Source organism: Neopelma chrysocephalum, unplaced genomic scaffold (genome assembly GCF_003984885.1).
Source record: "Neopelma chrysocephalum unplaced genomic scaffold, ASM398488v2 Primary Assembly neopelma1_23, whole genome shotgun sequence".
Taxonomy (NCBI): domain Eukaryota; kingdom Metazoa; phylum Chordata; class Aves; order Passeriformes; family Pipridae; genus Neopelma; species Neopelma chrysocephalum.
This window is the reverse complement of record NW_020897691.1, coordinates 11917142-11940073: the sequence shown is the minus strand read 5'-3', so window position 1 is coordinate 11940073 and position 22932 is coordinate 11917142. Positions and strand designations below refer to the sequence as shown.

General features: G+C 35.3%; 1 protein-coding gene across 5 annotated transcripts in view; it reads right to left on the bottom strand.

Annotated features, from left to right (window-relative positions):
- The window catches only part of PRKN (parkin RBR E3 ubiquitin protein ligase), a 726716-nt gene that overhangs the window by 363549 nt on the left and 340235 nt on the right, over positions 1–22932 (bottom strand). For all 5 annotated transcript variants that reach the window (XM_027686963.1, XM_027686956.1, XM_027686979.1 and 2 more), the window contains exon 6: positions 6222–6337. In XM_027686963.1, coding sequence (XP_027542764.1) covers positions 6222–6337 — 116 coding nt within the window. The remainder of the gene's footprint in view (positions 1–6221; positions 6338–22932) is intronic.

Below are 22932 nucleotides of genomic sequence, written 5' to 3'. Positions count from 1 at the left end.
TATATATAAGTTTAAAAGACATTACTTTTTTTCCTACATGCTATCAATCCATATGTGTACATATATAATTGTGTGTATATACACAACTAAAATGCAATGCTGCATCTGAACTATATTTGAAAACAATTTTCACACAACAAAGTTACTTCTCTATATTTAAATTTGTTTCCAAAAAATGTTTGTCTCCCATCTTCCATCATTGATTCATTCATGAGACAACTGAATATTTGTTACTAAATGTCAATTCATTAAAAACATTAAAGCAGTGACATTTTTTTTAAAAGGGTAGACTTCTCATTGTTGCACTTGCTTTCGTAAAATTTTCTTCATCTGTCACATATTCACATTCAATTCCTTATTGTTGCCAATTTTAAAAATATGATAAAAGAAAGTCAGCGACAATAGAGGCAATAGTACAACAGCTCTCAGCTTACTGAAGTGCAAGATTAGCCAAACTGCCAGCTTACGGCAGAGAGCAACAGCTGACGTTCCTCCATAAAACCTTCCCATAATACTTCAGTTGAGACCTCAAAGAAACATCTCTCTGCAATTTGTTCACCTTGCTCATTCAGATCTCAGGTCTCTGCTGAGATGATGAGGATTGCTAATTAGTATCATCTGTGATGGTGTCTCTGAAGAAATATCTATATTTCAAAAAGACAACTGGATTGTGACCTCCAATAACATTTCTCATAGGTCACTACACTACTATCAGAAGGTGATAATATTCAGTTATTACTAACCTTGCCTGAAGCAAAACTAACCAGAAATGAAAACTTTTTGTCTTTGTGTTAAGGAATTAATTTTAAAAAGAAAGAAAAGAAAGTCCCAGACACCGGAACCTGCAGATGTCTATGAGAGAAAAGGCATCCCGTGGGCTTGCAAATTTCAAAAACATCTCTTTGAATAACATTTTACAAACATTTGCTATTATGCTTTTCTTAGACATTGCAAATGAATTCTAACTTTAAATTTAAACTTACAGTACTTGCACAAAAATTAGAATCATTAGCTATCATTTTTCATCGATTGCTTATATGCAAGCAGTCAGACTTCCTCAGAATATTTTGCAAGTGAGAAAATGAAATCTTGGATGTGGTATACTTGGATACCTGATACACTAAAATTACTAATTCATCCAAATCCATTAAAACTTTAAAGCCTTTGTGTCTTGCAACATGCATAAAATATATAAGCAAAGAAATCTGCAAAAAGAGTTCACTGTATTAATCATGCCATGGATAAGAATGGCAAAAAAGATACAACATCTAATATAGAGCTTACTGATAATATTCTGCAATCTGCAGGCTTCAGGTGATACATCAAATGAAAAATGAAATTGATGACGTATTGTATCCCATATGATTCTGGAGATGTACATTACTGAAATAAATTCAAATTAGAAATAAAATTCACTTGTGACTACCATAAAAATTCTTGGCCATGCCTGTTTCAAACACACATAAACATACCAGAAGTGATATATATTTATATTCACAAACACAAGGGCAAATGTAAAAAAAAAAAAAATCAGCAGGTAGTCAACACATTCCCTTCAATTTGTCCTTTCTCTCAGCTGTACACTAACACAAATGCCAAGCAAAGGATTAATGTAGAAAAAACTCCACATCATAAAGAAGGAAAAGTAGGCAGGTTTTGTTCTCCCAGCTGGAGGGAAAAGAAGTACATGCTTTATGTTCAGCAAAAGAAATGAATGAGGTTGCATAAAATCCTCCTCACCTGTCCCCTGCCAGCAAAGGACATGTACAATATGACAGCACAATAGTTTTCCAATCTATTCAATTCTTCACAGATCTCTTGAAGCTGGAAGGTGTATCACTGAGATGCAGTTGCAGTGCAGATCTTAATAGATTCAGAGGCAAAACAGTAAGAATTGCATTGATGTCCTGTCATTGCCAAAGGGGTTTGCTGCATACTAGTGATTGCCATTCAATAAAAAGGTTAAGGAAACTGAATTTCATGCATGAGGCACATCTTCCAGAAGCCCATGGTACAAGTATTTGAGTCTAAAGTCCACAGGGTGCACCACCAAAGAATAAAATACCAACAGAAATGCCAACAAAATGTTTTCTCTGTGTGGTTTATCTTGTATCAGAAGTCAAATACTACAGCTGTAAGAAGCAGCATTCCATAGGCTAACTTACTGGGGGAAAAAAAAGTTCTAAACCAATTAGTAACTGTTCTTAGGTTTACATTTGATTGATTTCTTCCTTTAAATAAGTGATTTTTAAGAAATCTCATTCATTTCAGGAACTTTAGGAGAGAAAACAGTAGACATTGTCCCTGATGGTCATAGTGCTTAGACAAATTAGATTTACTTCTTAGCATTATCTTTTCCCACTCCTCTTTGAACTACTCAAGGTATATAAAGACAACAGAATGAAATAGGCAGACATTTGGAGCACAGACCACATTATCAACATAGCTCACAGAGAGGGAAAATATACTTTAAATAGGTGAGCTAAATATAGATTCAATAACTTCCTTGGACTTTAATGGCCCAAAACGTAAACTTAGAATCTTTTACCCCAGAAGCAAAGAGAAATAGCAATTATAAGTCTACAACAAGGTGATACTTACTCTTCTGAAAAATATCACATGGGTAATGTCTTTTAATGGACATGGTCTGCATTTTCATCTCAGAAAACAATTCTCTTCAAATAATAGCAAAATTGACCTGAATCAAATTTGTAGTACAGCTTCTTCACCTTGAAAACATTAACAGTTCTGAAACAAATCCTTATCAGAAGCTGAATTTTGGAAATTGTCTCTTGAGTTGTAACACTGAATTCAAATAGTGAACTAGAGACTCTGGAACTATTTGTGTTGTAAAGGTTTTGAATACCATTGCAGATCTGCTACCTCATATATTTCTTGACATAGTCCCTGTTATATTCCTTCTCTGATATTCTTTGCCACCTTTTTTTTTTTTTAAATTCAGACTACATTAATATCATATACATTTTACAGGAAGAAAGAAAAGTAAGGCAAATTATTTCAGATGTCTCTATTTTAGACTACAATTGAAGAAATACATTACTTCAGAGCAACATACAACATTAATGCACAATAGGGGACAACATGTAGCGGTCAATAAGGAACACGGCACACCTACACCAACAATACTGTCATAAAGATCAAAACCCAAAATATGACATCACAAAAATCCTAATTCCCATAATAAACTTCAGCAGCTGGTCTTCTTTTGGCATATTAAATTCACAGGTAAAAACCACAACTGAAAATCATTCACATATGTATTTATTGAGAAGCAAATTATTCTATCCCTTACCAATTTGGGAACACTACCCCATAAAAATAAAAGTCACCAGTCTCAGTCCTGACTCTACAATAAAGGAAATGAGCAAGAAGGAGTGATAAGAGGATGACACAAACTGCTACTGGGGGGAAAAATTTTCCAAGTTGTACTTTTTCTTCAGAAAAAACATACACTGAAAAAAGGATGGCTGATTAAGAGATCATGCGTAGCTTAGAAGGCCCAAAGTAGTCCCGCCAAAACCACATTAACACCCTGTTATGTTAATGACATGCAGAGTCATTAATGTTTTATTATTTGAAGGAGATACTGAATTTCCAACAGGACTTCACTTTTTTTCCCTCCAAGTACTGACCTTATCCATTACTCTCCTGCCCATGGAGTCTAATATGATCACAGTCTGAATTGATTTGGCTGAAAAGAATTATGACAAAGACCTTACATTGCAGTTACCCTTGAAGAACAGCTAGCATATGCACTTCTAACTATCATCACTAGCAATATGAAGCTCTCATTTCCAACTCCAGTATTAGGAAGTACAAATAACAGAATAACATATTACAAGACTCCATTGTTTAAACAAAGCAAAATATTCCTTTGTTCAAGAATGGAATGGGAGAAGGGATTTATTTGATTAAAAAAAAACAACTGATAACACAGCAAATACTTCTTCTTCCAGAGAATTCTTTCTACCCATTAAGTGACAGCATGTCCTATGTATCTTTTACACTTATCTGTATCTGCTGAAAGCTAAAAATAATGGTGCCTTTAGGAATTGTACCCTACTGAGTTTGTGAAAGATGGCGTGAGGCATTTCTGCTCTGCACATTTTATTTTTACACTGCTTAAAACTGCTGTTATTCCTGAGCCTGATTTATGGGTACCCTGGGGTACTCCTAACCCCTTTTGATGTTATTTCTACTGGAAACAGTTGACAAAAGCAGAACTTCCCTCGAGGATTGCACAGTTTTAGTATTTGTTTCAACTTTCAGCCATTTGCTCAACCTATTAAAGCTTCTTCAAAGACATAGAATAGCAACCCATCACCTTGAGTGCTACAGAAAAAAAAAATGCATAAAGGCTGCCAATTCAGATTAACTCTGCTGTAGAAAAATAGAATACATTGGAAGGCATTACACTATATAGAAAACTGCCTATGGATTTAGTATAGCCCTACAAGGGTATTTGGCTCTGAAGTATTTCACTCTGGTGGTCAGAGCTACGTGAACATATTCATAGAAAATATAAACCTAAGGCAATAAAATGTAAACCTAAGGCCTAATGTAAACTTGAGAACAAAAACTGGCATAGACTTTAACGTTACTTCCACTTTGTATTTTTCCATATAACAGAGTACGCTACTGCTTTAAATATGATTTTTATGAGGTTTGCTAAAACCATACAAATGCTGTGCCAAGTATCTTGCAGCTTAATTGCTCTGCCTGTGGTGGACTAACTGTCCATGATAAATGGATGGACCCAACTAGATATATGGTGTACAAAAATATTTCAGAAATACATAAACAGTACCTGGTTGTCACCTTTTCCTGTTTTATTTTTTTCTTCAGAATAAAAAGGTAGAAAAATGTATTTTGAAGAACAGATACAATTTTTTCATTTTACTATAGTGAAGCTAATGTAAAGCAATAGCTAATGTACTGAATACAGTTAATCCTCTTTTCCACCTGAATGCTACAGAATGATGAAGGTAGGTTTCACAAAATACTACAAACTGCAGAGTGCCCTGGAGGCTACTTTTCAACTGCATAAGAGTGTTAGAAAGTAATTGCCAGAACAATCATCTAAATGTTTAACTAAAGTCAAAAGATTATGGGTATTTGCGTAATGTCTTGGAGTTATACATAAATATTACAAGAATCCTACGTTGGAGAAAAGAATTAGGAACTCAAAAAACTGAGCAGAGATTTCATAAAGTAGCCCAAAGATTTTACAATGCTTATGCAGCACTGATAATTTATTTCATTGTCCAATCTCTCACTCTTTGCAATGGTCAAAGGCTTACATTTGATCATCCTTGCAACTGGTAAAAGTTAAAATCAGAAACTAAAATAACTTCTTAGTAGTTGAGTCTGCACCCTTGCTGCAAAATGATGAGGTATCAATTTGACAGAGACTGATATTTAGCCTTTATTTAACCTGTACTTGGGATCCAGTTCTGTGAATACATCGCAGAGGATGCTGCCAAAATCAGCTCTTTCCAGAACACACACCGTATGAATCAGCATAGAGTTTGAGTGTCCCTTCCCATTTCTCCCTTCCGACAACTACCATTTTGCAATTCCGTTTGGTATACATTTTTATGCAAAATAACTCCTAATCAGTAGATAAATGTGTTTCAGGTAATTCTTCACTACAATGGTAACTGTCTTTTTCAGACAATTGGTTTTTAATCCATGCATTTGCAAGTAATGGGTATTCTTGAATGTATGAGCCCAAATACCATATGCAAAGACGGATTACAGTATTTAAAACTGCAATAAACAGAAATATGAGAACAGATGCATTTTACTTTGATTTATAGAACAAACATCAAGAAGTTAATTTCTGCAGGAACAGACTGTCCCCCTTGAAAATCAAGCTTGCTTTCACTGGCTTTTGAATACGTAGTAACAGAAAACATCTATATAGTTTTGCTACTACCTTGAGCACTCGAGGTTTTAGTTAGAGCTTTAGCAGTCAGATTTTTTTACATGCAACACAACGAATGTACAAAAGTGTGAACTGTAATTGTACCAGCAAAACAAAGAACGCTTCTGAAAATATGGCCCACTTTTCACCACACTACCAAGGGAAAAAGAATCTATAAAAAGGAAAACAAAGAGAGGATAAAAGGCTCTTTGGAAGTGATAAGTACCGTGAAGCACTGAGACTGTGGATCCCTGACACTTTTTGTTGTACTTACCTAATATCAGTGCATGTTATACATGTGATACAGCGACTGTTTGTTGTAACGAGGTTCAAAGCCACGGATGTTTCACTGTCAGTGGTTGGGTGTGCTCCACATTTAAAGTAAAACTCCTGAAATATTGAAGGAGAGATAAAGAGAAGATTATGTACCTGCTGTTCATGTTCTTCCTTTATCTTTGTCTAACTGACATTTGAGAGAACAGACAAATCACCACTTCCAACAGCAAAGGAGGACAATCATTAGGAAAGGTTTACAAGGGATCCTTTGCAAAAATACCAGACTAGGTGTGTATTTTGCTCAGTGACTTTCCTAGCAAAGAAGATATCTACTTGTGTACTAAATTCATATCAGTGTGACACATTCTGTGATTTTCTGGATTTACAGAAAAAAATTGCTTCATTTAGACTTCATCTAAGTATAGTCATCAAAGGCAAAATACTATAATTGTCAAGATGCATTAATATTTCCACTGTTTTCATTACAGATATTCACATTTGCTGAATTCTACAACACAGACTTCTAGCTTTAAATTAGTAAAGTCTGTCCTTGCTTTTGTAATGTTGGTAATCTTTAAGGTACAATTTTACCATCATATAAAAGGCAAGCTCTAGCTTTCTTGGAACAACATTTATATGGTGTTTGAATTAAGTTTCTTTAGTCCATACTGCCTTATATAGCCTCTTTGACTGCCTTCATTGGCATCATACTTTTCACACAACTGTGTGCTTTGTTCTCTTTTCCATTGCACCCCAGGGAAAGCCATAGGAATCACACCATCCTTCGATAAGGTTTTGTTATAAGAGATTGCTTTAAATGTCCAAATCACTCTTATGTATATGTAAATAAAAGCAGTCTGAAGATGTGTTTTGCAATAGGAGCCACAGATTACAGTTTGTAGTTTCTTTGTTGCTATGAGACCTTTTTTCCAGTATTGAATTGTGGAGGTTTGTAATGAAAACATAAATACTGGTATAAACAAAGTGGGAATTGGAAGGTAAGGGCATTAAAGCATTGGAAGAAAGAATGAGAAGGCATAAAAGAATGACAAGTGTTGATGGCATAAAGATATTAAGAAAAAAAGATGACTCTCAAGACACCCAGACTTGAGAAAAATCCTAAGAAAAAATAGGGAAAACAAACAAACAAACAAAACTGCAGCAAGAGAAAAAGATACAGGCAGCGAATATATCAGCAGTATTTCCTAGTGACTCACAGAGGTGGGACAGAATGAAGGAAAAAATTACGGTTACTGTCAACTTCTTTAGGGTAAAAAAGTCACATCCAAACCCCAGCATTAAGAACAATCCAAAAGCCATGAAAAAGACCTGCTTGGTGTGTGCTAGTGTCACTCCAAGTTCCTAGCTAGACTATCTGGACACATATTGTAACGCTTGTCAATATATGAATAAAAGAGAACGTGTGGATGAGTGCGGATGAACAAAATCAGTTTTGTTTAATACAAAATCACCCTTCTCTCTATAGAGCTTTGCATTGAGATTTTTTACAATACTGTACTAAAATCAGTCCAGACAGGTGCTGTTACTTTTTTAATGCCTACAGCCTTGTAGTAGGGAGTTTTTTGTCTGCAAAACAGTTGTCAATTACTGGGTTTGTTTCTTCAGTTGCAATCATTTAGACACGTTGTGTATTTCTACATGTGACAAATCCAGTACTATGCAGTACTGTAACACTCTAAGGTAGACTCTGGTAACTGGGGACATGGGAAGTATTAATGCAACCTTCCTCCTAGGTTAGTCAACCCTGTTTCTCACAGAAGCACTGATACATGAAACAGATTCAACACAGAATATTCAAACCCTGCTATAAGTGAAGGACACAATACCTGAAGCATGTGAAAGTAGCAGTTCAAGAGAAGTATGGGGTAGGAGTAAAGTTTAAAGGCAAGCCTATTTTTTAAACAAATTGTTGACAAAACTTTTGAAGTAGTCACCTGTATATGTCTATATACATCTAAATTTTTTGACAGATAAATTATCTTTCTGTCCTGCTTTATAACATCAGGAAGTAGTCCCAAGTAAGAAAATACGCTTAAAGTCATCCTTCAACAAGACTTCAGACTTTCCAAGTTTTTGCTCTTGTTCAAAACCCAGTTACACACACAGCTTGTAAATATTAGCTTAACTTGAAGCATTTCAGCTTCACGTAAGTCAACAGAACTACACATTAATCTGGAATACATGAAAACCATACACAATTTGTAACTTCAATTTATTTTCAACCTTTAAAAACTTATCCATTGATCTTTGTATTATTTGCTAATGGGTTTTGGAGCTTGGGTTTTCTTTACCCTTTAATTTGATTTTACTTTTGTTTGAATTAAATGCAGATTTGAATTAATGCAGAAGTCTTGAAATATACTTTCTTCAGTACATCTTCTGCATGCAGATAAAAGAATATTGACAACTAACAACTCCACAACAGGTAAACTACGGGCAAGGAAACATACAAAAGAAAATTAATTTTTGATAAAAGTACTTACAACTATAATAAAATATTCTTTGGGTCACAAACCAAAAGAGTAATATAGGTATTAAGCTCTAAAACACTTGAACTAGGTTTAGACTTTTTTTCCTAAACAATATCTGTTGGATGATTCTAATTATTTTTCATAATACCTCACAATTGTTCTTGTCATGAAAGCAACTTAATGAAGATAGAAATTAAATAAAGCTATGCAATTCTTATTGCATGGAAAGACAGACAGACAGACAGGGAAAAAATAGTCAAGAGTCTTGTGTTACATTCCCAAAATACTTTTGCTGTATTATTGGGAAAATTACTTTTCTGTAGTTCTGTTTATCAGCCCAAAAACTGCTTTAAGAAAACTCTTCTACTAATTAAATTTATTATGTGCTTTGGTGTTGCTGAATGGAGAACATTATGGAATGTGAAAATACTGTTTAAAATAACAAAAGAAAATATTGCTACTCTCCAAAGCTATTCATTTAAAGACTCCCTGCTTCACTAAACTGCAATTAAAGACATAGCAAATCTTAATATTAAATGTAAACAGAACAGAGGAAAAAAATTCCTCAAGATTATGTATCAAGTATTTGTTCAGAAGAAATCCTGAAGATTAAAGAATAAAACAATTATGCAAAAAAAAAATGTGTTGAGACTAGCAGTACGGTAAAACTAACCCACTCATAAAATGTTCACCCTTGCAAAATCAAAAGTTATCAACACACACAGTCCACAGTTCTACAAAATCAACACAACATTCTACATGTGTAGGCCTGAAACCTCAATGCTGCAATGGGAATTCGGAAATACAGGGAGAGATGGGAATCTGGAAAACTCGAGATGCTGAGTGCCTGACAGTTCTGGATTAGCATGGATTCTATTTTCACAATTATTTTTTTCTCTAGTAATACACATTCCAATTGTTTAAAGGCCTTTAAAAGTAATGAACTCAACTGAGTTTCCAGTTGTGTATAAAAGTTTATGTTGCCTGGTTTACATTGCAAAAATACACAATCCATTAATATTTATTTGTTACATCTACCAGATCACCCAGAATTTTAACATGCTATGAAGCTATCATGACAGATAACCCATCAGCACAAGTTGCTTCTCAACTACTTCCAGCAGTGAAATTACTGAAAGCAAAATATAAGGAGGAAGTGTTTAGCCACTTTCCACTCTCCACCCTGGCATTTCATCAGGCATGTAAATGTAGCTATTCTTTTATTTAGTCCTTCACCCAGTGTTTGATAATGTAAGGAGGGAAATTTGCTGCATTTTTTAATCCAAATCACTTACGTTCCAAGGTTAATCTCTGAACAGATGTAGGGACCTTGGAGCCAGTAAGTTTAGGACTAACACTCTAATTTTGCCACAGACTGTAAAATTCATACAAACAGTTATTACTTCTTAAAATTGATACCAAAATGTCTCTCTAAACTTAACTTATAAGAGACAATACTTTTAAAATATTAACTTTATAAAAAAAATCCTCAAAATTTACAGAATACCAGAAAAGGAATGGGCAAAAATTTATGCAGTCTACATCACTATCTGACCACTTCCAATATATTTTAAAATAGAAGAAATAACATTATTCCTCTTTTATGCACTTGTATTATTTGGTATAAAAAAATCTGATGAATGCTTTTTTTTTTTTTAAGTATTTGTGTTCAGCAATAAGGATGTCTAGAAATTACTGCAAAAGCTGAGTCAAAATTTAGTGCTTTTCCTAGTTCTGAAAGTGAGTAGTTTTATGTTCACCTTCTACTGCAGTGAGTACCTTTAGATCATTTTCTTGCCTAAAGGCATAGGTCCCATGAAATTGTGAACATTCTATTTAACACTATAAATGTCTTCCTTTTGGCAGTGTATCTGATAGATTGTTATTCAGAGAAGGGAGCAGGCATCACTCTTACATACTCTGTCATATTCTTCACTCCTGTTATCGCTTTTGTGTCACACAACATCATAAAAAGTGCACGAGGGAAGAAAAGGTTCAAAGATGCATGGTCACTGTTAGCTACTTTTTATGAAACTCAAGAAGTAAATGTTGAAATTTATCAAAAAAAATCTTCTTTGATCTTTTACCAAAAGTATATCTCCGTAAATTCTTTTCACACAAAACAGGGGTTTACATACCTCTAACTGCTGATGATAAGCAAACTGCCTTCTCTATGATCAAGTAACTAACACAAGACCAAAGACAAAACCACCACAGAGAAGGCAGAGTGTGAAAACCAAAAAGGCCTAGAAGAAACTTTACCCTTTTGACACATATCCAGTTTACTGCACTGTCAGGAAAAAAAAAGCATTGCTCTTTTCTAAGTACCAAGATAGCCTGCACCTCGGCTGAGATTCAACATATACACATGAAAATACAGGTTCCTACCCTTGTTTCTCATTCTATGCTGTGTAGGTTGGCCAAAATTCCTAAGGAAGATCGGCAATATTTCTTTCTCCCATTTCTTAATAAGCTAGAAAATAAGGTGAGGGCCTTATGGTATTTTTCCCCTGGATTACCCATATGTGGGTTTATTTAGGACTGATAGGTAAAGCCATTTATGAATGTTTTATAGCCACTGAAGGTGTAGTTTTAATTTTTTCAAATTAAAAGTACACTTAAATGTCATTTCAACTGTATCACTATAATTATCCCCCTGAAAGAGAGAAAACTTCAATGCCATTGTGGCACACCTCAGTGATAAAGCTTCATTTGCTTTTAAAATTGAAAAATTAAATAGATATTCAGATATTTCAGATTGAAAGAAATCCAGTCCAGAACAGCTATGGAATCAAATATTTCTTCTGGGATATTCTGGGAAAGACTGGGCTCAACTCTGGGCAGAGACACTTTCATGTTTCCACATCCTAGAATAACTAAAGGCAGCGGCTTTTCACGCCATAGAAATACCTCAGTGGTGAAAACAAATAAATAAATCTAAAACATCACGTGTTTTAAAAGCACTGCTTTTAAAGTTAAATAAGTAAAAAATGTTATAAAATTGTTTGAATTATACTGGCTAACCAGCATGAGGAAGGTTTTACAGCCAAAGAATAATTCTTAGAGATTTAATTCCTAAGTGATTTTGTGATAGACTCATGAATGCATTGTATATACAAGACCGCTACACGTTCTCCAGTGAGCCAACAGTACTTTGACTTGCTCAAAATAGTGGCAGTTCCCCTATGCACCTCACCAGGTATTACCAAGAACCTCAGATCAGGTACTGAGCATGATGAACATCACCTAGTATCATTTACTTGGTGAATGCTACTCTGCACGGTTTCGTTTTACTTAGCAAAGACTCTGAGACCACCTGTTAAGATCAAAGGAAGAAAATTATTAACCATAATTAGATGTTTGCAATAGAATTGGGTTAAGAGTAAAAAATCCCCACATAAATAAAACAAAAGCATTCACATAGCTACCTATATTTCAGACAAAAATTCTTCTGTTTCCTTTGCGTTTGGATTCCATCTGGAACTGTTACTGGAATACTTGCAGTTGAGAAGCTAACCTTAGGGTCTGCTCCTGTCATCAGCACTGCTTCCTTTTAAGATACTCTCCATTCAAGAATATTTCTCTCCTACTTGAGATTGCAATCAAAATAAAACCTTTTCTTGGTGGATTTCCTGTGATTCTTGATGTTTGATCATGATATCAATTATGCAAACACTCTTCAAAAGGGCAGATAACTTCCCTAAACCAAAAAATGAAACCATCTCGCAGGCACAGCTAACTGGATCGCCTCCTAGGCAAACAATGGATAAATACAGCTCTCATGGACTGCCTCAGTGGTTAGAACAAAAAAACTGTTAACTCATTTTGAGGGAAAGGATTTGTGCGTAGTATTAGATTAGCATTCAAACTGCACAATGTAGGCCTGTAAGTACTGTTTTAATGTTAAAGAAATATATAAACTGATCACTACAAAAAGTATAATAATGCACGTGATTTATTGCTAATTCTGTTTAAAGCTTAAGCAGAACAATATGCAAGGTCATTAAGTGACAGTGAATTTGAAGGTCTTTAGCACAGATTAGGAATACTGTCATGCAAATCGCTACACTCAGAAAACATTTGTTTGTCATAAGAAATAAATCAAAACTTCTTAAAGTAATTTTTCCTCTTTGAAAGAAAAGATCCTTTGAAAAACTCAACACCTGATCTCAGACCTACATGTTCAGAATGGAATCAGAAAAATCAGCAAGAATGAAAAGCATGCCACCAATAACAGCAGACTCTATATACATTTTTACATGAATTTTCACAGCCTTTCCATTTTCAAATCCACAGAATCCCTGCTGTAGAACATGCAGGAGAATGGCAGTTCACAGATGCTGTCAAAAGTGTGAACTTTGAAAGAATTGCCTTTATGGGATGCAAAGAGAAATACTGATGGTCCAGGGGAGATCAAATATTACATAATAAATCTTGTTAATACTGCTGTTAATTAAGCTGACCTCAAAGATAAGTTTAAAACATCTTCTGATGTGAAGAAAGACAGTAAGGTGCTGATATATTAAATTTCAATGTCTGTAAGTAGTATATATTTATTAATTTGGCAAGAGGCAAAAGCAACATAAAAATGTAGAAATATAAGCATCTGTCTAATATCTGCTTTCTGACCAAACCACCCTGCACTTCTCAAAATGCCTCTGGCTAAGAAGAGATGTTATTCATAATAAAAGCTCTTTAGGATGAGTATCTTTTGCCAAGTCTTCACTGAGGCTCTCAGGGTATGTTTGGTCTTGGTGAGCACATCAACTTCAACCTGTGGGGGGGAGGGAGTTAACTTAAAAGTATTACTACAGTTTTGAGACAAGCACCAGTCAGAGGCAGAAATGTTAGCCTCCCGCATTTTTCAAAATTTTCTTTTCTTTTATTTTCAAAAATAACACTTGCAATCTAAGTGCGTCCAAGTGACTAAACCCCACATATTTCAGAGAAAGAAGTGCTAAATATCTCTTTATAATATCTCCTTTTTATTCTTGGTTGAATTTAATTAAGTCCATGTAAGAAAAACATTAAAAATACACAGTTCCACTTCTTTCTCTCAGAATCAAACATATTTACCATATCATTTATTCAGTTGGGAATATCAAGAAGAATTTGTTGCATATCAATTATTTGAACAGGTAGTCTTTGATATGGAAAGTACCTGGAGTGTAGATGGATTATTGGACAGGAAATGTACATGTTATCACATGCTTTACAAGACCTAGTGTTTTAGTCTTGACCAAGTCACCTAACACCAAGTTTAGGCATACAAAAATGTATCTAAAGTATCATCATAAATTTTATCAGACATTTGCAAGGGATACAAAAATAGTAACAGTCTCTACTGTCATCATACCCAGATCCCACTTTTTTCCACATTCTTAAAAAAAACCCACAAGCAAAAAACAAGCAAAAAAATTTTTTGTTTATGTATTTATTCCCCTTGCCAAGGGACAACATTTTATCTTGCATATTCCAGAATTCACTGGAAGAACAGAAGTATAGTTCAAAAATTCATAACAGGCCAGCTATAGTACCATTCAGTTTTATTCAGCCATCTAATGTGATATAACCAAGATTACTGATGATTGAAAAGATCTTATTATACATTTCTGAGGGAGCCATCACTTGTTATATGTTATTTTCGATGATTTATACTAATAAGGTTGTTTCTGCAGAATGGTGCATACAGCTTGCATATCTATTGTCTGCACTAAAAAAACCACCAAGCCAGCTATTACTTTTCAGTTATTGATTTGTATTAAAATCTAAAAAGAGGAGATGGATATATTTAAAAATAATTTATTATATGGGTTATGAACGATACAAAGTTATAATGACATCTGGCCTCTGAAGATAACATGCAACTATTGTAGGGCTTTTGTGTGTAAGGAAAGCAACAAGAAATGCAGTACCTATCATGCATTATTCTTTCCCTGTCTACTAGAAAAGACACAGTGGAAACACACAGCACAAGTGCCTTCGGAATCCCTTAGCTGCTGCTGCCCACACAATACTACTTCAACCACACAGGAAAGTATTCTGTGTGAAAGTGACTTTTCACATTTTTAACAGCAACATTTCTCATTTGCTTTGCTTGTCTAAAGGCAACCACACACTATACTTCCTTCATTCCTCTGCAAGTGGTGACTTGAGCTCAAACAACCCTGTCACTAATTCTGCTGTCATTTACTCAAGTAGCAATATTTCCATGACACAAACACAGAACGATCATCACGTTCCAGTTCTTCTATCACCCATTTTCTCAAAGTATAGACAAAGAAATGAGGGCTGTAAGGCATCCTGACTCCTTATGAAATGGATCTTTGCCTGGAATGTTACCTTGTAGTGGCCCTTTAGACATTTGGCCAATCACCAGAACTGTATAACTAAAAGGTCACAGGTACCGAAATGTCTGTGGCATGTAAAAATACAATAAGATAGTTGTAAGTAAATAACTTTTCAATTAGAATGGTTATGCTTTCATATAAAATAATGTGAAATTCCTTTCCCTTAAAGAATGCAAACTCTCCCCTTCCCTTCTCTTCTTCTAACTTTTTTCAGCCATACAGCTATCCAACACAATCTCTGATCAACACAAACTTTTAGGCTGAGCCAAGACTTCAGTTGTCAGGAAGATTAAACTACCTAGCCCAGCCTCCAGAACCCAACCCAAATTGTTCTGTTGAATCTGTTCACCAGCATGCATGAAACAGATTATTTGGTAAAAGTTCCTTTGAATTACTTGAACCACAGAAGAAGTCTCAGTTTCAGAATAGCTACTTACAATATATTATAATCATCATATCCTGAACATTAGTGCTGATTTCTAGACTTAAACTTTCCCATCAGCTGCTTTTAAAGTAGAATCCAACTGTCTAAATTCTTTATCAAGTGTCTCCTGTACAGAATAAACCCTTTACTTTGAGCTTAATTTCCTCTGGCAATCCGATTTGAATTTTTATGTGAACAAAAGCCACAAAAAGGGCTCAAGGAGGGAAGAAACTAGAATACTACATGATAACAGATCCTCAGGCTGTGCTTCTTATGGCACAAAAAGTTGCTTCCAATTACAGGTTTGAGTGATTTGTTTATTTTCCAACCATGTTAGCAAGCACTTCGGGTAAACACTGATCAAGAATTCAAAATGACTACAGAATCAATCTAAAATGTACAAGAAACAGCACTCCCATACTTGAGTTATAAATATTGTACAGGTGACATTACATTGTAAGGTCTCCGAAAGAATCTTAACTGGAGCTTCAGAGAAAAGCCCACAGAGTTAACAAATCAAAATATCAAAATATCTATGTAATTTCTTTAACTGATTGTTACTTTTTCTTTAGTATTCTATATGACAGGACAAATTCCATGGTCTAGTCTGTAAACGCTGATGTGTTTCTGCAATATATGCAGTATATTCCTATCCATCTGATCCTATTACAACTGAAAAATTTAAGTATTGTCTATCCCTTGATACTGAAGAAACTGAGCAGGTTCAAAGCTTAGAGAAAAGGTATTTTTAACCCAACATCCATTTTTAAAAATGACTGTTATTTTTGGGTTTAGGTTTTCAGCCTTTAGCTAATATCACCTATGTCCTAGAGCCTCACATCCATCCATTAACCACATAGATGATCTACAAGTCTGTAACACAGCTGAAAGACAGTACTAAGACACCTTTCATTTAGCACTACGGCTGCCTCAAGGGGAGCATCAGTATTTATGTGATGACACTGGGCAGACAGAATTAGGCTGTAATACTACAGGAGTGGCTCTTTGCTTCATCTCTGTGTCTCAGCTTTGAAAAATTGGATGGTTTGTTCTGTCATCTTTCCAATGCCAGCCATAGATCAGGATATGAATGAGAACAAACCAGCCAAGACACTGTCCAGTTACGATGGAAACAGTGAGAGGAGGAAAGGGAGGAAATGGCAGAAATGTTATTCTCTCCTTCTGTACAAGGTATGCTTCCCTTCTCTGAAGATTCAAAAATGTGCTAGTGGATGTTTGGCACCTCCTGAATATTCTTTGAATAGGCAATGGCTTTTTTTAATTCTATTTGCCACCCAGGAGCTTGTTGCTTTTCTTTTGAAGTATGTTCTCTGCCATGACAATACATTCTGTTAGCACACCTACAGCTATGCTGTCCTAAGTCTTAATAGAGTGCTACTAACTTACTGGAGTTTATGCTACTCATGTTCTCCTTTCTACAAAAAAAGCTAAAGAGCAGCTCTTGTGTCCCAGCAACACACACAGAGGTAACATCTAACCCATAGAGAGCAAGACACATGAAGCCCTAAGGTTTGAGGATATTCTGCAGAGGTTTTCCAGTAATTATTTTTTCAGGTTTGTCCAGTTGCCAGAGTTGACAGAGTTGGGTGTAAATTTAGATGTGTTTGTTTGGGCTTTTTCCTTTCCCCTGAATCCCTGGTTTAAATCTTCTACATGGACTGAGCAGTCAGATGGAATATTTGTGCTGCATCACACAAACTGAGGCTTTCTTTAAACCAAAAGCAACTAAAATACCCTGTATGATTTCCAAAACATAAAACACAGAAAAGGAAGAATGATGTTAAATACAGTCACATTAATAGACAGATGTGAATAGTTGATACATATTGCCATCACCCAAGGAGGGGAGAGGACTATGCATATGTTTAGTTAATTTTATTGGTTTCAACTAAGGAAAACCTATACATAACTCCTTATACAAGGAACATTACAACTGTTTCTTTCACTTCTGTGCAATGAGATTAGCAAGATTAGCATTTTAGACAGCGTTTTAAAAAGCAAAATTTGAACTACAGAAACACCTCTAGCAGAAACACCTCAAAAACCTATTAAAATTTTCAGTATATAAATGCATGATTTGTCACTTCAAACTTATAAAATAAAATACATGTCCAGTGTTTTACATGACTCATACATTAAAAAAACCCAAATGTAGCTCTCCCTGGAGGTTCTTATAAGTTACTAAATATTCTTGAAAGGTACAGAGGGCTGCAGGAAATGAATTGGTTAGAAGGGACAAACAAAAAAAGCCCACAAAAAAACCCCACCGAAACAACTCTTCTCTCTTTGGTTAACTTTGTACTGCAAAATCACTAAAGCTCTGCACCAAACTGACTTTGTTCTCTGACATTTAGTTTTATGCTGTCTGTTGTCCTTTTTTCAAATATATTTTCTATATGTAATGTATATGGATGAGCTAGATGCAATATATATGCAAGATGAGCTAGAAAGCATAAGTTACAGTGGGAAATTCATTAGCTCCTGTATAATCTCGTAAGGAAAAAAATAAATCTATGTTTGTATACTCTTACCTATAGTTTACAGCATAAGAAATCTAAAAAATGCAGTAAATAAGTTAAACAACATTTAACACAACAAACTTATTTCATGTACATACCAGTACAGATGAAGTCAACATTTCTCAATAGATAACAGCACAGTGTCAGATTTGAAAGGGTATTTTCTATTCTTAAAACCAGAAAGAGGTGGAAATTTTTCCTTTAAGACAATTTAATACATAGGTATATTATCTAGTGTAGATGGCTATTTGCATAACTTTAATATAATGCTGATGTTGCCTTGATAGACTGCTTTCACTAACGTGACTTAATTAGTTTTTTCCAACAAGCCATTTTCTATTGACATCATCTTCACTGTAAAAACAAGGAGAAAAAAAACAACTTAGTTTTTCCTAAATTAAAAAACAAAACAAAGCAAAACAAAAACCAGAAGGGAATAAGGTTACATCTACACTACCAAACAGCTTATTGTTAAAGAATATCCAAGAGCATTTCTGGGTGACTGAACACAGTCATCCATATAGTTGCAGTGTTAAGCAAGGTCTCTGACATGTTTTATATGGTGCCAACTAGCATGTCACACAACCAGTGTTTAGGCGCGAGCACAGCCAGGTACAGTGCATGGCTGCATCCCTGTTTTGGGGACAGAGAAAACTTACTAGCTGTAGATAAGCTATGCTGGGCCATTTCGCCTTCAAGCATGAGGAATTTTACCAGCAACATTTGACCTTGTGGTCCCCCTAAGAACACTAGAAGGGGCATTGTTTGCATCTCCCTCTATTTCTGGAAACACACTATCTTCCTAACTGCTGCTAATTCCCAGTCCGATTTCCTGTAGTCTTCTGACCAGCCAGGCAACTGACAGCAGGACTCTTCTACCCTTCTCCATTGCAAACACTTTCTGCTCCCTGATTTTCCTAAGTAGGTTTCTATCAATAGAAAGAGCTGTAAAATCATAATTAGTCAAAAGAATTAATGTAAATAAAAATTCATGCACTTTCTCTGATAAAAAAGTAATTTTGTTTGAAAATGTGGCTACAATGGGTTTATGCGACAGCAGTATCTTTAAGTGAGAGCACGAACAGTGCATGAATGGTATGAAACGTTTTCCCACAAAAAACACAGATTAAGTTCTGCATTTGACATTTCAAAAATTATTTTTATTGTAATATTTGTGTTAGAACTAAAACTGCCAAAGTTTAAACTGGCAAATTACCTCAAAAATGTATTTTAAAAAAACCCACAACAAAAAAACCCCCACAATTTTTAAAAGTAGTTATTACTAAACTATTTTACTTCAATTTTATATAAGGAAAAAGGATAATCTGAAAGATACAGATGCATGACCAAAATCATTGCCTTGTAACGGTCTACCAGAAAAATAAAAGAAATAGACACATTATCATGCACATTAAACAAAACAATTGTCTAGCTGCGTTGTCTTATTCACAGAATTTCAAACACACCATGCTGAGTACCCAATTCTGCGAGTACATAGGTCCTTATGGCTATTGAGTGCACCACAGTGACGTGACAGCATTCACACAAATTGTCATGAACTCACACTCTCCAGAGCACCAGTACCAGCACCAAATGACAAAATGACTAGTGAAAATTATAGCTGACCCTGACCTACAGGTATGTGGTGGCAAAGTCAGACACAGAAACACTGATCTGTTTTGCTGCACTTCCTGGGTAGGATATACAGCTTCCAGAGGTAACTGAGCCAATAAGACGAATTTGGCCTCACGAATGTTGTGAGGCCAAACATAACTAGTCTATTATAACATTTATTATGACAAATCTTTCTCAGACTCCAAAATTCTCCCACTGATGGTATAAGCAATTAATCAGTTAGCATTCACCAAGCATTGCCATGAGCTGACCATTGCCTTTGCAGGTCCCTGACTGCTATTCTTTCTGCACAGACATTATCTCATTTAATAGCAGCAATGTTCACTAAGTAAGCTTACAACTTGAAAAAAAACTTCCCATCACACAGCTTATATATTCATGAACATATAGTACATAGGTAAGAAGACCTCGGATAAGTACTTGTGTAAAATAATCCCTTCAGGGTAAATCGTTAAAATGAGAATTACAGCTGTCTGTAAAACACACAGTTCATGCAAATGTTTGGGCCTGTGAATTATAAAAAATGTGTCCTTCCAGTTTCTGAGAGAAGTTACAGCTGGATATCCAATGTTGTTTTGCCTTGCCTGCTTCACATGTTTACAGTTTTAACTTCTCATTTAACCACTATCACACTATGACCCAGTCTTGAGGAAAAAAACTTCTTCACTTCTAAAACAGTCCCTAACATAGAAAAGATAGTCCGACCCTTAATACAACAAGTAGCCTGCCCAGTCACTTTTTTCAGATTCGTAACAGGACACGCCCCAGCAGCACCTTGGAAAACACACACATTTACACAGAAAGTAGAAAATTTGTATTCAGCTCTTTCCTGAGCACACAGAGCTCTCAACTCAGCTCCTAGGAGAGTGGGTATGCAACTGCTTTCCTAGAGACACAAATATATAGCTCACGTGCTCAATATTTTATCCAGCGTGACATGCAAAATGCTTAATTAGTGCAGAATGCAGAGACTGGAATGAGGACGGTACAGCCCAGGGGCAAAATTCACTACATTCAAGACCACCATCTGCAAAAGAAACTAAGCCCAAAAGAAGATCCCCCGTGTGCTACTCCCGTTGGTTATTCTGGTATACTTAAGACACAAAGTACAGAAGCCACAACTACTCTCAGTCGCAAGCCCAAGAGTGTGGTGGTGCCCTTTTGCAGTAACTAACAGGTAAAGCACCTTTTTCTCCATGGACTGTGTGAAAAAAGCAGCAAGTGTTTCACTTATACCAGAAGAACATGCTCAACAGAAATGAATTTCAGAGAAATACACACTCCCTCTAAACTACTCTGATTCAGATCCCTGCACTGACTGTTATCAAGAACAAGGTGTGGGCTATGCCTTTACCTTGTTCGAAGCTGGGAGACTAGTAACACTGCCAGTGTCAAGTGAAATTTTTCCAGTGTGTGCTTTGCTTGTTCTTGAGGAACATAAGAATGGAGAAGAGAAATTCACGGACAGTAAGATGTCACAGATATAAAACACTAATGTTTTCATGAGATTGAAAGATAGTTCCTAACCCACACTGTTTATTCTGAGCCTCTCCCAATCACAGGAGCTTTCTCAAAACCAAAATGAGAAACAGGCCTTCAAGGCACCCCAGCCCATGGCAGGGTGTTGGAACTAGATGATCTTTAAGGTCCCTTCCAAACCAAACCATTTTATGATTCATTCTTAGCATGCTCCAAGATGTTGGCTAAAAGTATTCAAAATTAACTTCGTATCTGATACATAATCTTTAAAATAATAACCCCTCCCCAGCATATATGATAGCAGAGGAAAAATTGTTACTTTAAATGTAGCAGCAAGTATTATGCTAATACCTGTGGGCATTATTTGTTTTTAAGAGCTTCTAACCTTCTAATTTTTACCTTTACTTTTTTTTGTGGGTGCTTTTTTGGGGTGGTTGGTTAGGTGGGGTTTTTTTGCACGGGTAAGAGGACAATATGGACCAAATGTTTTCCAGCATGGTTCTTTTCTTATTTATATACTTTATATATTTAGTTCTGTATATTTTCAAGACTTTTACAGTTACTTACTGTACAAATTTATTAGGTCAGGTTTCTCTGGGCTAGAAAATCAGTTAAAAGAGATTCTCAGAGAATTCCAGCTATACAAATGCTCCAACAAAAACCGTAAATTACAATAATTAAGTTACCACAACAAATCCTTATTGACAGGTTACAGATCCTATAAGCAAAGCACTATTACTCACCAGTGTTTAAGAATAAGCTTCCAGAAATCAATCTGTTTGTGGGCGCCACCTCTAAAACACTTAAAAGTCACAGCACCTTTAATAAATATCTCCACAGTGAATTTTATTATTTTTCTCCTTTGAAACCTCAAATTCATGTGGGGCCAATATTTCTGTTCCTAAAGAATGAGAAAGGCACAATTATAGTTCTTTCTAATGGTGATGTTTTGTGAAAAATAACTTCTTAGTAATTGCCATGCAAGCACTAGAAGTACCTGGATTTTCTTTAAAGCAGAAGACAATAAAACACACTGATGCAACTTGAAGACTTCTGTGCCTATTCTGATATTGCAAGGGTGGGCTAGCAAGAGAGTGAAACAGCTTTATGCATCAAATGGAAGAAACACACTTTTCACTAGAACACTTTTCCTCATCTCCTGGTAGCAGCTTAAGCATCTGTAGCTTTTAAGAAAAATTTGTAACCACATACCATGAAGTACCACAGTGGCAAAACTCAAACATTTGATTTTAGAACACCCTAAACATTTACTGAAGTCCCAAAGAACTGCCATGATGTACAGTACAACTGATCAGCAGAAGTAATTACTCTGAAATATGATATTTCACAAATATTTGAAAGACAGCTGTTGCAATCTTTACTGTCAAAGACTGTGGATAATGCACTCTTGAAAAGTTCTTGCTTTTTTTAAACCATATGTTCTAACTGTCCATTGTGCTCAAGCAAGGGAAATACTTCACTTCCAAGCATCCTCCCAGCAAAAAGGCCAAAATATTGAGTATTTCTAATGACACTAAAAGCTTCACTAAAGCATTTTTATATATTTATACAATTAATTATTATGCATTCAAATTGATGCCCCAAATGGGGCAGGTGCTTCAAGAATACAGTATTGTTAACCTCACTAGACTATTTTTATATTTAAAGCTGGGGATATACGCTAAATATCTTTCTGAGTTGGGCCATTAAGGCAGAAAATAGAATCCAAAAGAAATTTTTAATTAAAATTTAAACCTTCTAGACTTAAAACAACTGTAGTTTTGCTTAT